General features: G+C 36.0%; 1 protein-coding gene across 7 annotated transcripts; it reads left to right on the top strand.

Annotated features, from left to right (window-relative positions):
- The first annotated feature begins 1,714 nt into the window (after positions 1–1,714).
- Positions 1,715–17,108, top strand: LOC115996619 (probable UDP-N-acetylglucosamine--peptide N-acetylglucosaminyltransferase SPINDLY). 7 transcript variants are annotated; one of them, XM_031235943.1, is made up of 13 exons: positions 1,715–2,016; positions 4,891–4,997; positions 6,983–7,217; positions 10,124–10,334; positions 11,466–11,558; positions 11,637–11,738; positions 11,865–12,032; positions 12,139–12,227; positions 14,722–14,843; positions 14,905–15,086; positions 15,335–15,622; positions 16,374–16,518; positions 16,602–17,108. In XM_031235943.1, the coding sequence occupies exons 3-13, from the start codon at positions 6,994–6,996 to the stop codon at positions 16,964–16,966; spliced, it is 1,989 nt and encodes a 662-aa protein (XP_031091803.1). In that variant the 5' UTR covers positions 1,715–2,016; positions 4,891–4,997; positions 6,983–6,993; the 3' UTR covers positions 16,967–17,108. The 7 variants fall into 7 exon arrangements, with proteins under 7 accessions (XP_031091803.1, XP_031091802.1, XP_031091801.1 ...); XM_031235942.1 differs by having other exon boundaries at positions 4,882–4,997; XM_031235941.1 differs by having other exon boundaries at positions 4,816–4,997.
- Positions 17,109–17,395: the final 287 nt, after the last annotated feature.

The raw sequence follows: 17,395 nt of genomic DNA, 5'->3' as shown, positions 1-17,395 counted from the left end.
TTCACACATACATTCACACATGTATATTTGCATTATTAAGGTTTTGCAGGAGAGGTATATACACACTGACTCTGATGGTTAAACTTATCTTTCCTACTTAGTGGTCAACACTTCATGTGATGATTTGTTAGTCATAGTGCAAGATCCCCGCTCGATACCCGACAAGGAAATTCATTTGAAGATTCAGCCAAAAGGAGTAATATGACTGCATACATAATCCAAGAAGATCCTTCACAAGCCCTGGAGGTTGCGGTCATAGTTGTACTCTTTTTTCCTTAACTAAGTTTTTTCCCACTGGGTTTTTCTTAGTTTAAGGTTTTAACGAGGCAACCATCCACCATAAACCAGCACTGCATTCAATTCAGACTTGAGGGGCTCATCACAGACTATTAAAGGTGTTTGAATCAGATACAGACTGTATATTTTTCTACTTTCTTGTGCCGTCACTTCATGAGCCACAAGAAAGTGAGGGGTTAGTGTTGGATATGGTACTACGACCCATAAAGATAAAATGCCCAAAATATATAGCGGCCCAATTCATATGCGAAGCCCAATCAAAACTACAAATCAGTACAAGATCAAACCCGAATTAAATATTATTGTATTGAATTATTGATGTAATCATTGTATTATTATATTCGTGTGCGGTCGGGCCTAAATTATTATCATTATATTATATATTTCGGCGAGGTCAGGACCTACAACTATATAAAGGGCCTCGCCCCTTCATTAACTTCAAGCCACTCCTAGACTTCACACCTCTTATCACTCCTCAAAAGCCATTTCTACTAGCTTCAACTATTCTTGGGTTTCAAGCCCTCTCTTCTCTCATCTCTTGGCTTCATAATTCCTGAGAAGCCATTCTAAGGCTTCTAATACTTCTCTTTCCCTCTCTCTCGGATACATAGCCAAAATAAGCCTTGTAACTAGTCTAACTTGTACAAATTATATACAAAATAGTGAAGTTTGGCCTGACCCAGCCTAAAAGGCAAATTATTGCATGGACCATGGTCCACATAGCTGTGTGGATCAAAAATAAAAAGTACATTATTTTTGTATTGAAGGTACATTATTTTTGTACTGTAGGTACATTATTTGATAGTATATATCAAATAATGTACCTTCAGTACAAAAATAATGTACCCTAAAATAATGTACCCACAATATAAAAATAATGTACCTTCAATACAAAAGTAATGTACTTTTTATTTTTGGTCCACACAGCTGTGTGGACCATGGTCCATGCAATAATGATTGAGCCTAAAAAGGTCCGTGGTTCAATTCTCACCTTTCTCGATTTTCACGTTAAGATCATCATGCTATTTATTTTGGCTACGTTATTTTCTGGTTTTGTACGGTAGTGTTGGGCTGCCGGTGACTAAGCCCAAAAGTCATGAAACCAACAATAATCAACCATTCAACCTCTCATATATTATCTTGTATTCATATACTTTGAATTACCGATTTAAATAAACAAATTCAACATTCAATTACATATGCATGAACATTTCTTATATAATCTTGTATTGATATAATTTAAAATACATATTTAAAAATAAACATTAGGCATTATCATATTCGCACAAGCCCATGAAAAACTAGTTAATATCATAACTATAACTATTTTATGGTGAATACGAATTGAAAATTGTTATTTATAAAATTTAAAGATTTTAAATTATATTAGAATATTTCGCTTAATCGATATTCGACCAATTAACCTTACCTCTCTCTAATATTCTCTCATATTCAACACTCAGTCCTCGGCGCAATTCTGGAAGTCGCCTTCGCCGCGACTGCCGTGACCGCCGCCGCTTCGAACCCACTGTCGTACGTACATACGTTCCGTATCTCTATACTCTCTCCGCTGCGCAGGCGCTACCTTCTTAGGAATCTCAGACCCAGTCGCGACTGCCGTCTCTCGTTATCTCCTCAGCGCGGTGACCGCCGTCGGCCCGTCACCGCTGCCTTTGACCGACCATAGCCAATACCAAAACCTCCAACCAAAAATAAAAGGTAATTTTCATATTTATTTTTATTCAATCAAGCTCTCAGATTGTCTTCGACGGCGAACTTGAGCCCTGACGATTGGAATTTTTGTGTAAGGTCCGAATGAAATTTTAGGGTAGAAAAATTTTCATTTTCAGATTACCTCTGCAATATTGATAATTATGAATTGTAGACTGTTTAAATTTGCATCTGGGAACTGATGGCATGTTCGAAGGCTTTAAGCTGGTGCATTATGTATAATAAATATATATAAACTAGTGATGGGATCCTTGTTTCTGATGATTACCCCCTTTATTGGCTGGAATTTATTTCTTGAACAAACTTTATTGCTATTTCCGGATAAAGATTGATGTATGGCCTAATGGGAAAACATCTGAGGTAAATTCTAGTTGCATAGAGGTAAAAATGGAAAATATTGCAATGGAAGAAATGTGATACATAATGTATCTTAATTTTTCTAGTAAGTTGCACGTAGTGTAGAATTTGCAATTTGTTAACTTGCTTGTTTGTTAATATTCTCCTTTAAGTTCTTGGAAGTGTATAAAATATTTTCCAATAAGTTTTGTTTTTTGGTTTTGCGAATCCTACTAATTTGCAAGTTTGCAAATGAGAGTGTAGAACATATTTCCTGTAAGTACTTGTTGATAGTAGTCTAAAATAATTTTTTTGATATTTTAATTTTTTTTTTTTAAAACTAGCATGATGAGCTGATAACCTGGGTGGGCCAGAGAAATCTGACCCATGTGCTGGCCCATTAAGGACCATGAAATTTCCAGCCTGCCACAGGGTGGCTGGCCTCATTGACAACTAATTTTGAAGGCCTAGAAATTGAATTAGAAAAGCTAGCCTCGTTTGTAGTGGCCTTATCTTGTAAAGAAGGGGTTAGAATGACGCAGCTTGAGAAGGAAAAGATGTTGGCCTATCAAGGTCCAACATAGAATTAGATATTGAGTATTTTCTTGGATCCAGAAATTCATCCAAGTTCATCATACTGTAGCCCATTGTCAATTTTCGATATAAGCTCCAAAGCTTCTAATCTTAATTACCCAACAACAATCTTGGTTGTTACTAGATGGCTATATGTCCCATCTTCAACCGCCTATTCCAAGACCTTATCTTACTGTTTTGAAAAAATACGTAAATCATTTTCAATTGATTATAGACACTTGCACTGAGCCACTTTGTTGAGTTGACGTTTAGGCATCTTGAAAATAGGAAAGACATTTCTTTCGCATCACCTAGCATATAGTGTTGCTGAATAACATCATGACCCCTAGTACTCTAGTACTCAACGCTTATGCGATATGGTTTACAGGTTACTAGATAGAGAGAGATTTGTTTTCCCTTTCCTTTATTTATTTATTTATTCCATTTCACACTTGGTATGAAATACAAAGACAACGAGATGTAGTGATATATCAGTTAATATTGAAAGAAGATAGCACAAGAAATTAAAGCGATAGCAATTAGAAACTAGAGAGTTTAAACTTTACTTCACTCAAAAAGGCATGCAAATCATATTAGTTAATCATGTCATAGTTCCCTTAAAGAGAATTCACTGAAGTGAATCACCAAAAAGAATTGAAACTCTCTCAAAGGCTATTTAGATGGGCAAAATTACTAAAAGTTATTTTTCTTGCAATTATCCACAAAAGTATGGATTAGAGTAATTCTTTTATTATTTTTTGTGTGTTATAAGAAATTCAGCTTTTTAGAATATGAGTTTTGATGAAAAATTTGACTAAAGTAAAAGCATTATGTTTATCTTGATATAGTTAAGCAACTAAGCTTATCATATCCTCACAATGAGAATATGATAATCAAAGTTTTAAATTAATCTAACATAACTGCGGATGTAATGTCTTGTGTGGAAAACTAAGGGTCCGTTCGGAAACTAAACAAAAGAGTTTTGGAAGTTACTTTTTGAATTATCTAGTATTTGGCTATCTAAGAAAAATGAAGTCAACAAAAAATATTCATACTTTACTGAAAATGACTTTTCAGATTTGGAAGATATATTTTTAATCCCTCTCTTATCCTCAGCTCTCTCCTCTCTGAGTGGTGTCAAATGGGCTTGCCCACCATCTATCCATTTACTATTTGAATTGGACCAACGGACCAACCTAAACCAATTAAAATTCGAGTTGGATTGGGTCTGGCTTAACAAAAAAAAAGTCTTGGCTTGACCCACATTCCAAAAAATGAAAACAACTTTTTTTCCCCCTTCAATTTCTTTGGTTCAAAGTTATTACATTTATCAATTTATGTATTTATTTTTATTATAATAAGTTAAAAATACAAATTATTTATTTAAATATTTTTATTATAGTTATTGTTAACCTTTATAATTAATTAACTATATAAATTTTAATTTGTAACTTTATTCTATTATAAATTAGATTATAATATAAGCACAAGGAGTCAGGAGGCAAAGTTTAAACTCTTAAAAAAATTATTATCATTATTAAAATAATTAGTATTTTATAAAACTTTATAATAGATTTTTGTTCATATTTTGAAAAGTGAACCAAATAGAAAATGACAAAATTTTGACTTTTAGTCAAACACCAAAAAATGAAAATGTTTTCTGGGAAATGAATTATTTTCCAGAAAATATTTTTTGGGTTTCCAAATAGACCACCCTAAGTGAAAAATAAAAAGGTTTTAAGCAAATGTACTTGTACTTATCCAACAAGTGTTGAGATCATTTTAAAAAGGGGGGAATAGGTCCTTTTATTGAACTTTTTGCACCTCATTTGAAGTGTTGGATAACCTTTAATATATTACCTAATCCCTATGTTATAGGGAACAATATACGTTTTGAAGAAGTTTAAAACTCACTGTTAGAATAATTGTATCCATTGGTGCTAGTAAAACCAGAAGATGGCATCAGAGGATGTACCGACCATATTGAAAAGTTGCTAGAAGATGTTGTGGTGTTTGCCCTTGGTAATTCCTTGCCACATGTATTCTTGATGGTTATACAGGTACGCTAGCAACCTGCATATTGGTCAGTGTTATCAAGGCGTCCCCTAGGCGACGTCTAGGCGTCCGGTCGGTCGGGACCGAACGCCTAATGTGGTCGCCTCACCTAAGTGCAGAATACAACCCCAAAACTCCACAAAACATACATGGGTAGAACCTACACACTAAGGCGAGTCTACCGGTGTAATTTTTAGTCGGAGAAGTCGCCGGAATCTTCCTCACGCGCCGGCGCGGCGGCGGCGCGTGGCGGCTCCGATGGCGGAGCAGTTCGAGCTCCGGCATTGTCCTCCTGTTCCGAGCAAAGCCCATTCCTCTTTGTAGAAACATTATGGAGCAAAGTAGGAGCAAAATAAGGATCTTTGCATTAGTAGTGTAGTGCTGATAGTGGGAGTAGTATTTCCAGGAAAAGAGTTCTTTTTTGTCTCAATTCCTATGTATATATATATGTGTAATCAGTGTGTAGTGATAATACATAGATTATAGAAATATACAAAAGCTTTCAATTTCACTCTTCTCAAGGCTACAACTTCCTAGAGGAGAGTAAATGGGGCTGCTACAACTCCCTAAAGTAGAGTAAATATGGCTGCCTATTTCCAACACACATCATGTCTAATTGCCTATTCACATCCTAATTATTTTGTATGGGAATATATATATATATATATATATATAACTCGTCGCCTAGGCGGCCGCCTAGTTGACTAGTCGACGGCATCTCGCCAAGAAAGTCCACCTAGATAACTATGATATTGGTACAAGTGTACAACCATTCTCAATTCAAATGGACCTTGTGATTATTTGTAAAATAATTTTAACAATTCAAACTACTACTTTTCTTTTTGAATGTTATTACCCATTGAGTCATTGTACACTTTAACATTACTTCGAGTAATATTGTTTTAGAAATATGATAGAAAAACTATTTCTTGAGTTAAGTTTTAGTTGAATATATTGCTCAAGTGATCTAAAGGTACATATTGATAAATTTTTCTTGAGGAATGGCTTCATTTGGAGCTACTAGGGCAAGTAGTAAGATCCTTGCATCTTTCAAGTTTTGTTAAGTTGATATGTAACTTTAAAAAGGTTCTGGTCAAACAGTTGGGCCCCATGAAGAGACTTTGTTAGCATAACAAAAACAAATACGTGATGTTTAAAATTTTCTCCATGCAAGTGCTTGCCTTTGGTGTATGCTAGCTGTATTTGCTGTAATTGAGAGTTAGTTGCCTTGTATTTGTATCTCTACTATTATTAATAAAAGTGTTGTCCTAAATATCTTGATATTCAATTCCTTTTAGTCCTAGTACACCAAAGGAATACTACTAGAAGTATGAATATTTTTAATATTAAATGAAAACTTAATAAAATTGAAATTAGAAGTTAAAAATGATATCAATAATTTACATGCCATGTAAGCTTCAATGTTAACATAAAAATATGAGGTGTCATGCAATTGGAAATTTAATACTCCATAGTAGACAAGGGGTCAATTGCATGTTTTTTTGAGGTTTGAGTATTTATTGAACATTTTCTAAGTAAAAAAAATGTTATTTTCCCCTCCTAATATTACCTCCTATTTTTCACCTTCTAATGTGACAATAAAACTCTTGATATTTATTGGCTACCTGTGGATTGGCTGACCCTACACGCCTTAAAAAGGAAACCTACATATTAATAAAATGCAAAGAGATCAATCAAGTATTTCCATTTAAGGAGGCGAATATTAGGAGGTTTGATCATTAGAGGAATAGCACTGCTCTTTTTTACTAAAATTAATTTCACATTTGTAAAAATTTTGATTTTGATCCTTATCTCAAAAAATAATTTGAAAAACTTTTTAACATTTTGTCAATTTTGAAGATCAAAAGTGAACTTGTTTCTCGATATTTGAAGACTAAAAGCTGTCATTCTATGTTATTTTCTACTCCCGCAAACACTAAGGGGATCTACCGCCCTTTCTTACCTTTTCTCTGCAATTATTTCTCTCTAGCCAAAAATAAAATGTCTGAACTTCCGGCGAGTGTTGTCCCTCCTCCAGTGAAATCAGAATCTCCCACTGGTGCTGACAGCTCCAACACCATCTCTGCGTGGTCACAGCCGCAGCCATCTCGGCCGTCAAAAGTCGCCATTTTGGCTGATCTCAATGTTGAACCACCGGAAGCCGATGCCCAGGATTCTTTTCAAACGGCTGTTGCTGCTCTGCTGCCCAACACAACTGCTCCAAGGTACCATCTATTATCATTTATGTCCTCATAGATTGTGCCCACTATAATTTAGAAACTAACCTCTAATAGAACATTGAAAAACAGAAATAATAATGGAAAAATGTAGTCTTTTGAATTATTTGCACTCGTGTCTTTTTTAGCAACTTGTATCTTTGTTTTTTCAATTAAGTTATGAAAGTTAAGAATCCCACTGCTTACAGATTACACATTTACAACTAAATTGGATACTTTGTTTGCGTATGTGTAGAATGAAGTAGTTAAGGTTGAGTATTGTACTCTTAAAGTTATCATGAAAATTGGAGGAATTAAATTTGTCCAGTAAAAGAACAGTTGTCCCAGGAAGTAATAAAAATGCACTTCATGGGAAAGAAAGTACGTAGTAGCATTATTTTGCTATGTTCAAAACTGACTCTGGGTCATGCTCCAGGTTCGTCCTGGTTTCTTTCTGTTGCGTCATTAAATTAGGAGTTTCATTAGCTAATAAGAGTTGTGGTTGAGCATCACACTCTTCTGCAGCGAGTTTAAATGATTATGTATGGAGTAATAAACTAATACATTTCAAATGTGAGTTGTTTAATTTTTTTTTAAATTTTTTTTTATAGCAAAATTGATAGGAGAACAGACTCACAAACTGATGTCTAGGGTAGTCTTTTGTTTTGTTTATAATTGCCTGGAGAAGTGAGGAACATGGAATTAATTGCTATTATTCATTTGAAGATATGTCCAACGAACTTCTTCTATTTGCCCCATAGATTTCTCCAACTACCAAGCTTATCTAAGAGGCTAAGATTCTTTACCCTGAATGCTATACTAGGAATGGCTCACATACATCTGTTTCTAATACAATGAATATAACTGCTGATTTTTTGATCAACATAGGTCAAACTTGTTAAAATCGCTCGCTTTTGCACTTAAAGTGCAGAAGCGAGGCATGCGATTGGAAATCGCTTTGCCTTTGTAAGGCGCAGCCTCATGAGAAAGCACTCGCTTTTTGTTGCTTCGACAGAGCAACCAAGCGAGTTGAGGCGATGCTTTCGCACACAAAGCAGAGTCAACAAGAAAGAAAAGCATAAAATACCTAGATTTTAGGGGTTGCATTTCGCAAAGATGCAAATAGCGATGCTCTCTTGCGAGAAACTTCAGATTCAGACCATTGCTTGTGGCAAGCAAGTCGCAACTTCCAAACAACAGGAGTCGCCGATTCGTTGAACACTTGAACTCATTTCACTACCCTCGCTGCAATGCCACCTCATCTCAAGCCTCAAAGCATGCGATATATATATTGATTCTCCAGGTTTTTATTTTATTATTTTCTCAAAATTTCCTATCGCTTGGCCTCTTCATCCACTCTTCACTTCTTCCTCTGTTTTGAACTGGGTAGAATAGTCAATGGGCCCATCGAGGAGAATGGAGATTGCAGTGATTCTTTTTTTCTTCTTTTAAAAAAAAAAATATATTACAAAGCTTTAATTTTTTCCAAGATTTATAAAGCTGCACGACACTCAGATTAACAAGGTTGTAATCAGTGTTATCAAGGCGTCGCCTGGGCGTCCGGTCGGTCGGGACCGAACGCCTAATGTGGTCGCCTCGCCTAAGTGCAGAATACAACCCCAAAACTCCACAAAACATACATGGGTAGAACCTACACACTAAGGCGAGTCTACCGGTGTAATTTTTAGTCGGAGAAGTCGCCGGAATCTTCCTCACGCGCCGGCGCGTGGAGTCGGAGTGGCGGCGCGGCGGCGGCGCGTGGCGGCTCCGATGGCGGAGCAGTTCGAGCTCCGGCATTGTCCTCCTGTTCCGAGCAAAGCCCATTCCTCTTTGTAGAAACATTATGGAGCAAAGTAGGAGCAAAATAAGGATCTTTGCATTAGTAGCGTAGTGCTGATAGTGGGAGTAGTATTTCCAGGAAAAGAGTTCTTTTTTGTCTCAATTCCTATGTATATATATATGTGTAATCAGTGTGTAGTGATAATACATAGATTATAGAAATATACAAAAGCTTTCAATTTCACTCTTCTCAAGGCTACAACTTCCTAGAGGAGAGTAAATGGGGCTGCTACAACTCCCTAAAGTAGAGTAAATATGGCTGCCTATTTCCAACACACATCATGTCTAATTGCCTATTCACATCCTAATTATTTTGTATGGGAATATATATATATATATAACTCATCGCCTAGGCGGCCGCCTCGACTAGGCAGTTGACGGCATCTCGCCTAGAAAGTCCGCCTAGATAACTATGGTTGTAATTAAAAAAAAAAGAAGAAAAAACCCCCTCAAAGGCCGTAAATCAGTAATTTTGTTTATGAGATCATACCTATTCTAGATTATGGACTTATAGTATATTTAACTATTTGCATTAGAATTTACATTAAAACATTTTAAATGCCAATTTGCATCCCTAATTGAGTAATTGTTAATTTTTAGAAAAGCGTCGCTTTGCACGAAAAAGCGACTCTTCACTTTGCATTTTCGCTTTAAAGCAAAGCCCGGCCTCGTCGCTTTAATGTTTTTTTTTTTTTTTTTTTTTTTTTCTTTAAAAAGTTTGACATAGGGGTCAAAGATCCAAGTTGATTTTTGTTTAAGTGGTGTTCTAGGATTGGATGGATACCTGAATATTCGAAGTTGTGAATATATCCAATCAATAGTGTTGGTTAGAGTATGAGTATGTTCATAAATAGTAGAAAAGAAAGGTAGTATCTCATCTGACACCAGCCATTAAACTTTTGGTTGAAATTGAAGTTCCAGTTCAGAGTACCCTGAAAACAGTAATACTAGAAGAGATGACTGCATTTTTGGTCCCCACATGGTTAAAATGCTTTTTCAGTTAAGCAATCCAGTAAGGCAGACTTTTGCTTCCTGCAGAATACTCGTATTTAAATTGTAGTCCAATATTTTTGTAGGATAGTCATTGATGAAAGTAGTCAACTTAAGACAAGCAAAGATGTTGAGGGAATGGATGTAGAAGGTAAACAAAAAAAATTGGGAAAATGTCGGTCAAGAATTGGTAAAGTAGACAACCATCTTGATTGTAATGGAGCTGATGCAGATGCTGAACAGAATAGTCAAGGAACCCCTTCATCACGTGAAGAAAAAGTTAGCAGCCTTAAAAATGTGAGTTGTGTTATGTTCCTTGTATAGTCTATTTGTTTAGCTTGTACTGTGGTTTTTACATCTTTATGCTTTTACAGTTCCATGCCAATTAATTCTCCAATCTATGTATTTACATAGTGTTGTAATCTAGATTGTACTGTCATGTTTGATTTATATGCCAACATTTGTTTTGGTTTTCTTTATTTCTCAATATTGATTTATATCATCTGAATTGTATACAAAAGTTAAAGTAATTTAATGGACAGCAAAATCTATGTGTATGCTACAAGTGCATGTGCAGCCTTGTATCTATTTTGAACATAGTCCATCTTTGATGGTCACATTTTGATTGACAATGCAAGCATAAAACAGTATACTAGGTCTCTGATTATGTTACATTTTTTTTTTAATGAATATATAATAGCTCTCCCTTCTAAAATTACTGACATCTGTTCTGATTTCTAAAATTGCGCCTCCTGTTTATGTAGTTCCATTCATGAATAATAATTGTAAGTGATTCGATCATTTTATCAATCTCCAGACAAATGGTCTAACATTTAATAAATTGGAAAATAATGCAAACAGGAGCCAGTTGGTTATTATCTCTAGCATACTATCCTTTCAGCCTAACTTCAGAACTGTAAGCCTTGATTACTTATTAAATATCACATTGTTAAGGGAAGAGTGTGTAACATTTGGCAGTTACTATATATTCAAAATCTTGAAGGCAGGGTTTTGTATATATTTGCATGGCCTGCATTTTACCCATTTCCTGTAGCTATCTAGCTTTTTTCCCTTTTAAAGATAATTTTAAAATTTAGAATAGTATAGAGTTACATACACATTATATGTGTTATACTATTCCCTTTATGTGGTTTTGCAAGGGAGTGGAACTAGAAATAATTTGGTTACATAGATTTCTCTACTGAATATTTTTATCTTTCATGCCCACTTGAATTTAATTTTTGATTGATACTGGAACATGAATGGACAAGTGCTTTTCATTCCTCAATAGAGTTACTGTTAGAACTTAGAATAGGGTTAGGGTTTCAGCTTGTATGCCTTAACATTTAAGCCATGCTCTGCTAATGAGAAACTGTTTTCCTAGATGAAGCTGGTTTTAAAGGAATAACTGAAATACTATAATTGTAGGGATTGATACATGTTGTGCGGAAAATGCCTAAGAACGCTCATGCTCATTTTATGCTTGGTTTAATGTATCAAAGGATGGGCCAGCCTCAAAAGGTAGCTTGGATCCGGCTATTGTTATTATTTTTGTTTTGATTAATTCCATACATTGTGTCACTTAATCACTTCTTATAGGCAGCTTCAGAATATGAGAAAGCAGCAGATATTTTAGTTCGACCTGATGAAGAAGTAGACAGGCCAGAGTTACTTTCTTTGATCCAGATACATCATGCAGAGGTATAAATATACTATCATACTGAAATGCATTTTATATTTTGTGTTTAGCTACCCTTTTGTAAAATTTTGTATAAATACCTAGCTATTGCTATGCATTTTCATTATCTGTATGGTTGGCACATGCAGTGTATCCTGCTGGGATCCTTGGAGGATTGCAGTTCAGGCAATGAACTAGAACCTAAGGAACTTGAGGAGATTCTTGTTAAACTGAAGGAGTCTGTGCAATCTGATGTTAGACGGGTGTCTATTTGGAACATTCTAGGATTAAAACTTCTACGCACTGGTCGTTTGAAGGTTCTGTTTTATTTATTTATTTTTTTAATGGTCTTGTTCTGCATCTAGGATCTGAATAATCTTTTACCCTTTTAATCTGATATTACCATCTCTTTTCCTTCTCTAGAGTGCTATATCAGTTTTCTCTGCTTTGTTAGTCATTGCTCCTGACAACTTGGATTGCCTTGGAAATCTTGGAATCACTTACCTCCAGAGGTACAGAGAACTCATTACACTAGTTATTTTCTAGTGGTTCATTGTAACTCATTTATTAGGTTTTTCTTTTATTATGAATAAGTGGTTGGCTAAGCTTTAACTGGGTGATGGAAAATGGCTGAAATAGAAGCAGAGAGCAGTTTAAAGTTTATAAAAAAGGGGACTAATTTTGTTTATGATGAATTGGTGAATGATGCTTGACCAATGGCCAGTGTGCTCAATAAACAAATGATAAGTGGTGTTTAACATGCAAATCAGAAGATTTATTGCCCTGTTTGTGGGTGGGGTGGGGGGGGGGGGTGGAAGAGAATAACAAATACCACATTGTTCTCATTCTAAAGCTGTGTTATTGTGAGCTACCAAGAGTGGAATGTCTATAATTTCTAGTAATGGTCCAATAGAAGTTATGAATGATTTAGGGCATATAGTTGCATTTATTTGTTGGAATGCTTTTTTTCTTTTTTTGCTAGAGCCCAGATTTGTGATGTGATGCACTTGATTGACAAACTATTCCTGAGACAAATTCCTGTGTATAAAACAACCTTAAATTTCCCATTTGATATCTATTTTCTTTTCAATTGATTGTTCTGTTTGATCTCCAAAGCCATATTTTCCAAGAAGAGTTCTCTTTTGTTTCTAAAGACTTATAAATCAACAACCCTTTCTTAAACTAGTCTAAGGATGTTTCTGTATTTACTGGATGGTATCTGACTCCTCATCACCCCTTCAAAGGAACTCTCCCAGATATTGGCATATTGCCCAGCTTATCTACCACTGAAGCTAGAATAGGAACTAGAGAGCTAGTAGGTTGGAACTTGGAAGGCTACTTAATTACAATTTTTTTTTTGTCAATGCTACTACTCTCTTTTGCTGTTTGATTATAGTAGTTTTGTAAGAACTTCTCCTTTCCTTTGGTAGTTTTGATTTGTTTGCATTCCATCAAAATTCATCCTGTTGGGGTTAGGATTTCAATGACAAAAACATATTCATCAGGTAGATTTTCAGAAAGTTCCCACTCAGCAAGAATGGGATGGTCAGCCAAGAAGTCTGCCAAACTTTGTTCCTTTGCAGACTTTTGAGGTACATAGATGATCTCAAAATGCTGAAATAACAAATACCATCCTGAAGGGTGGTCAGAAAGCACTGCCTTTGTCACATCATATTTGACTGGATTTGCCTGTGAAAGAAAACTGAGTATGAGCCTTGAAGTAGTGTTTTAGCTTCCAAATTGCAAACACAAATTCCATGCTCAATTCCTCAATTGAAAAATTGAGTAGATAATAGGGAAAATAGTATTTGCATAGGAGAATGAAAAGTGTAAGTGCCTGGCCAACGATGGTGAAAGTCTATATACACTATGCTAACAAGTGTCAAGCTTGCCAATTTCATGTAAATTTTTGTTTACCAAACCATTGGAGCCCTTGCCTCCAGCAGTGGCATCTTGGCTCTTTGATGCAAGGGACTTGATGTGGGTAGGGCCCATAACGCTCAAGGTGTTCAGAGTTCACATTGATAAAATAAGAGAGAACATATGGGTTTATAAGGCTATGGGTTAGACTAGCTAATTGATTGTATTCAATCTTTTAGTGTGGTTTGGCCCATGTGCATTATAGCCTAATTGACTAATTGAGTGATCCTAGCCCAATCTTATAGATTATAACACAAGGTTTCAGTTAGAAATTCATACATATTGGCTATTTGGCTGGTAATGGTAACTTTACAAAATTGGTTAAAGTTTTGCCTCTCAAAGAAGTTTAGTAGGAAAAATGTTTCAGAATATATTGAATTACACCTCATATACTGCTTTGGAATTCCCCTTTATTTCTTAACAGATGATGGGAAGTCATCTATTCGTAAAATTGATGGATAAAATTTGCAAACTATTTTATTTAAAGCACTGAAACTTCTCAATGCATTATGTTGTTGCAAATGATCTTGCAGAGGGCGGAGGCATTTAATAAAACTCTTTGTAACTTGTTAAAGAAGGTTGTGTGACTTGTGTAGTTGTGTCAAAATGAAATAAAGACTAGGATGAAAATTGGAGGAAGCACTATGGGATGCTACTAAGGAAAAATAATGAAATAATTAACCTCAAGGGTTCGATCCTTTGTTTTGGGTATAGAGCAACCTTAAATCTCCAGGCCAGCTCTCCCACCCAATAGGAGGTGCCTACAATTCAGCGAGGGGATTACTCATTGTGTTCGATGGTGGAAACCCTGGGTACACCCAAAAAAATGGAATAATTAACATGCCCCCATAAGATTTGCTTTGTAAAGCTTGATGAAGATAAATCTCTTGTGCTGAGCCAATATACCTAGAGGATCAGGAATTTGAAGATGCCTATTGTATCAAACCTCCAAAGTTCCGACAGATCAATAGTGTGACATTAGTGCCATTTTTTAGCTAGTCATTTTATTTAGTGTGTAGCTTCTCACACTTTGTGATTTACCATAAAGGTTCTCAAGCTATATGCTTTTACTTGTGTATTTTCCAGTGGGGACTTAGAGCTTTCAGAGAAGTGCCTCCAAGATCTAATTATGAAAGATCCAAACCATCCTGGTGCTCTAGTAAACTTTGCTGCCCTTATGCTGTGCAAATATGGTTCAGTTGTTGCAGGTATGATGACTCTTTTATTTAATGGTCTCAACTTTATAGTGTTTTAAAAGACATGTTGCAGGTGCTGGAGCAAATGCCGATGGTGTAGCTCTCTGTGATCAGGAGGCAGCAGCCAATGTTGCCAAGGAGTGTTTGCTAGCAGCTACAAATTCAGATCCCAAAGCAGCCCATATATGGACAAATCTTGCTAATGCATATTATTTGACTGGTGATCACAAAAGTTCAGGCAGATGTTTGGAAAAGGTTTAGTAACATTCAGCCCTCGACTTCAATTTTTTTTTTCTCCTACACTTGTTTGTATAGAAAACTATCCTTTTATACTACAATTCTTTAAATTTATGGATTTCCATTCCATCTTATCCCCCCACCCAAAATAAAAAGTTAAATGTTGGATTCCAACTTCATGACTGGATTACTTCCCCAATCCCTATCTTTCCTGATCCATGTTCTCCTTGCGACAATCTTTGACTTTTTTCTGTGGTTGTCTTCAGGCAGGAAAACTGGAACCTAATTGTTTAGCGACACGATATGCCATAGGAGTTCACCGAATCAGGGATGCTGAGAGGTCTCAGAATCCTAGTGAACAGCAGCTATCTTGGGCTGGAAATGAAATGGCTTCAATAATTAGAGAAGGAGATTCTGGCATGATAGAGCCTCCAATTGCATGGGCTGGTCTTGCAATGGTTCATAAAGCCCAGCATGAGATTGCAGCTGGATTTGAAATTAATCATAATGAATTGTCAGAAGTGAAAGAACGTGCTAATTATAGTTTGAAGCAGGTAAGCCTTCAGTTTTCATATTTCATTCAATTCATCGAGTGTTCAGCATATATAACATTTTTTGTTACGAATCATTCACCAGTGCTTAGGGCCAGTGGTTTTTCTTTTAGAGTTTTGTGGGGATGCTGACCTTCCAAATTTCTTCATCACATGCCATGTTCCATGTTCCTATGTCTTTTATTAGGAGTTGGCAATGGGGAGAAGGGGATATGTGGGTAGGGTACTATTTGGATATGCCTGTGTATAAGTGTATCTTGTGAGGAATTGTAGTGATTCAAAAAGTTGAGCAGCAACAATTTCCCTGCCGCAGTTACATTTGGCTTTGCTGCAGCCTGTTGGATAATGGCTTCCTTGAAAGCCTCAATTTTGTTTCATTTTATTTTTTCTTCTCTTCTCTTCCTGTACTCCTTTCTCATTTTTTTTTCGGAATGATGAGGGAAACTCACAACCCTTTTGGATGTGAGTAAACCCTGCTTTGTGACCCTAGCCGGCAAAGGACCACAAGGAAGTAAACCAGCCTAGGTTATTCATAGCTGACCGGCTCAAACCAACGGGGCAAGGATTCGAACTCGTAACCTTGTGGTTACAAGGGTGTATCTTTTGCCATCTTGGCTGTGGCTACCCTCCTTTCACATTTTTGTTTTGATGGTGGATGGTGTACTGAAGGTGAAGGGGGTACATGGCTATTTTGATATAAAGCGAGTATTATTATGGAACCTCAGATTTTTGTTTTCGGTTTCATGTGAAAAAGGCAATCGCAGAAGATCCTGAGGACGCGATTCATTGGCACCAACTTGGCCTTCATTTTCTGTGTACCCAACAGTTTAAAATGTCACAGAAGTACCTCAAGGCTGCAGTTGCATGTCTAAAGAGCAGCTACGCCTGGTCAAATCTTGGTAACTTAATCATGTCTCTCTCTGTGTTCCTTTCTATATCATAAACGGGCACTGTGATATTGACACATGAATACGCATCTTAGGTATCTCACTGCATCTATCAGCTGAGTCTTCATGTGCAGAGGAGGTATATAAACAGGCCCTGTTATCCGCTACCCCTCAACAAGCACACACGATCTTTTCCAACCTGGGTAATCTCTATCGCCAGCTGAAAGATTATGAATCTGCAAAGGCGATGCTCACCAAGTCGCTTGAACTGCAACCCGGTTATGCACCTGCATACAACAACTTAGGCCTTGTATTCGTGGCGGAGGGCAAGTGGGAGGAAGCAAAGTTCTGCTTCGACAAGGCAATCCTGCATGATCCACTGTTGGATTCAGCTAAATCAAACATGATTAAAGCCAGGAACATGCATAGGATGTACGAGAGCATGTCCTCATACCTGTAATTAGTAATTACCATTGTGTTGACTAGAAACTCAGGAATCGCTGAGTTGTAAATAATTGTTTATGGAAGGAATGTTGTACCTGTTTACTGTTTAGTCTTGCCTTTTGGTTACTTCCAAATCATTTGCAAATTTATTTAAATCCTATCAAGCTTTAAATAATTTATTTTAATGTATGTATGCATGTATTTAAGATATATCATTATATGCAATCTATTTTAAATGGCAAAAAGTTCTGTGAGATCATCTCACATATTTTTGTTCCTGAGACGGGTCGGGTCAATGTGAAAAATGTAATACTAATGAAGAAATAAAATGTTTTCTTATTTTCAAAAAAAAAATAAGAATGTTTCTTACTTGTAAAGAATTTCTATATATATATATATATATATATATATATATATATATATATATATATATATATATATATAG

The sequence above is a fragment of the Ipomoea triloba genome, chromosome 11, assembly GCF_003576645.1.
Source record: "Ipomoea triloba cultivar NCNSP0323 chromosome 11, ASM357664v1".
In the NCBI taxonomy this organism is placed as follows: domain Eukaryota; kingdom Viridiplantae; phylum Streptophyta; class Magnoliopsida; order Solanales; family Convolvulaceae; genus Ipomoea; species Ipomoea triloba.
The sequence above is the reverse complement of the archived record's forward strand: the minus strand, read 5'-3'. Positions and strand labels throughout refer to the sequence as shown.

Excerpts from the sequence above, each read along its gene's own strand:
- LOC115996619 (XM_031235940.1), top strand. The coding sequence starts at position 6,183 with ATGCTAGCTGTATTTGCTGTAATTGAGA. Across the intron at positions 12,033-12,138 it reads TACGCACTGGTCGTTTGAAG|AGTGCTATATCAGTTTTCTC; the intron begins GTTCTGTTTTAT and ends TTCCTTCTCTAG. Across the intron at positions 12,228-14,721 it reads GGAATCACTTACCTCCAGAG|TGGGGACTTAGAGCTTTCAG; the intron begins GTACAGAGAACT and ends TGTATTTTCCAG.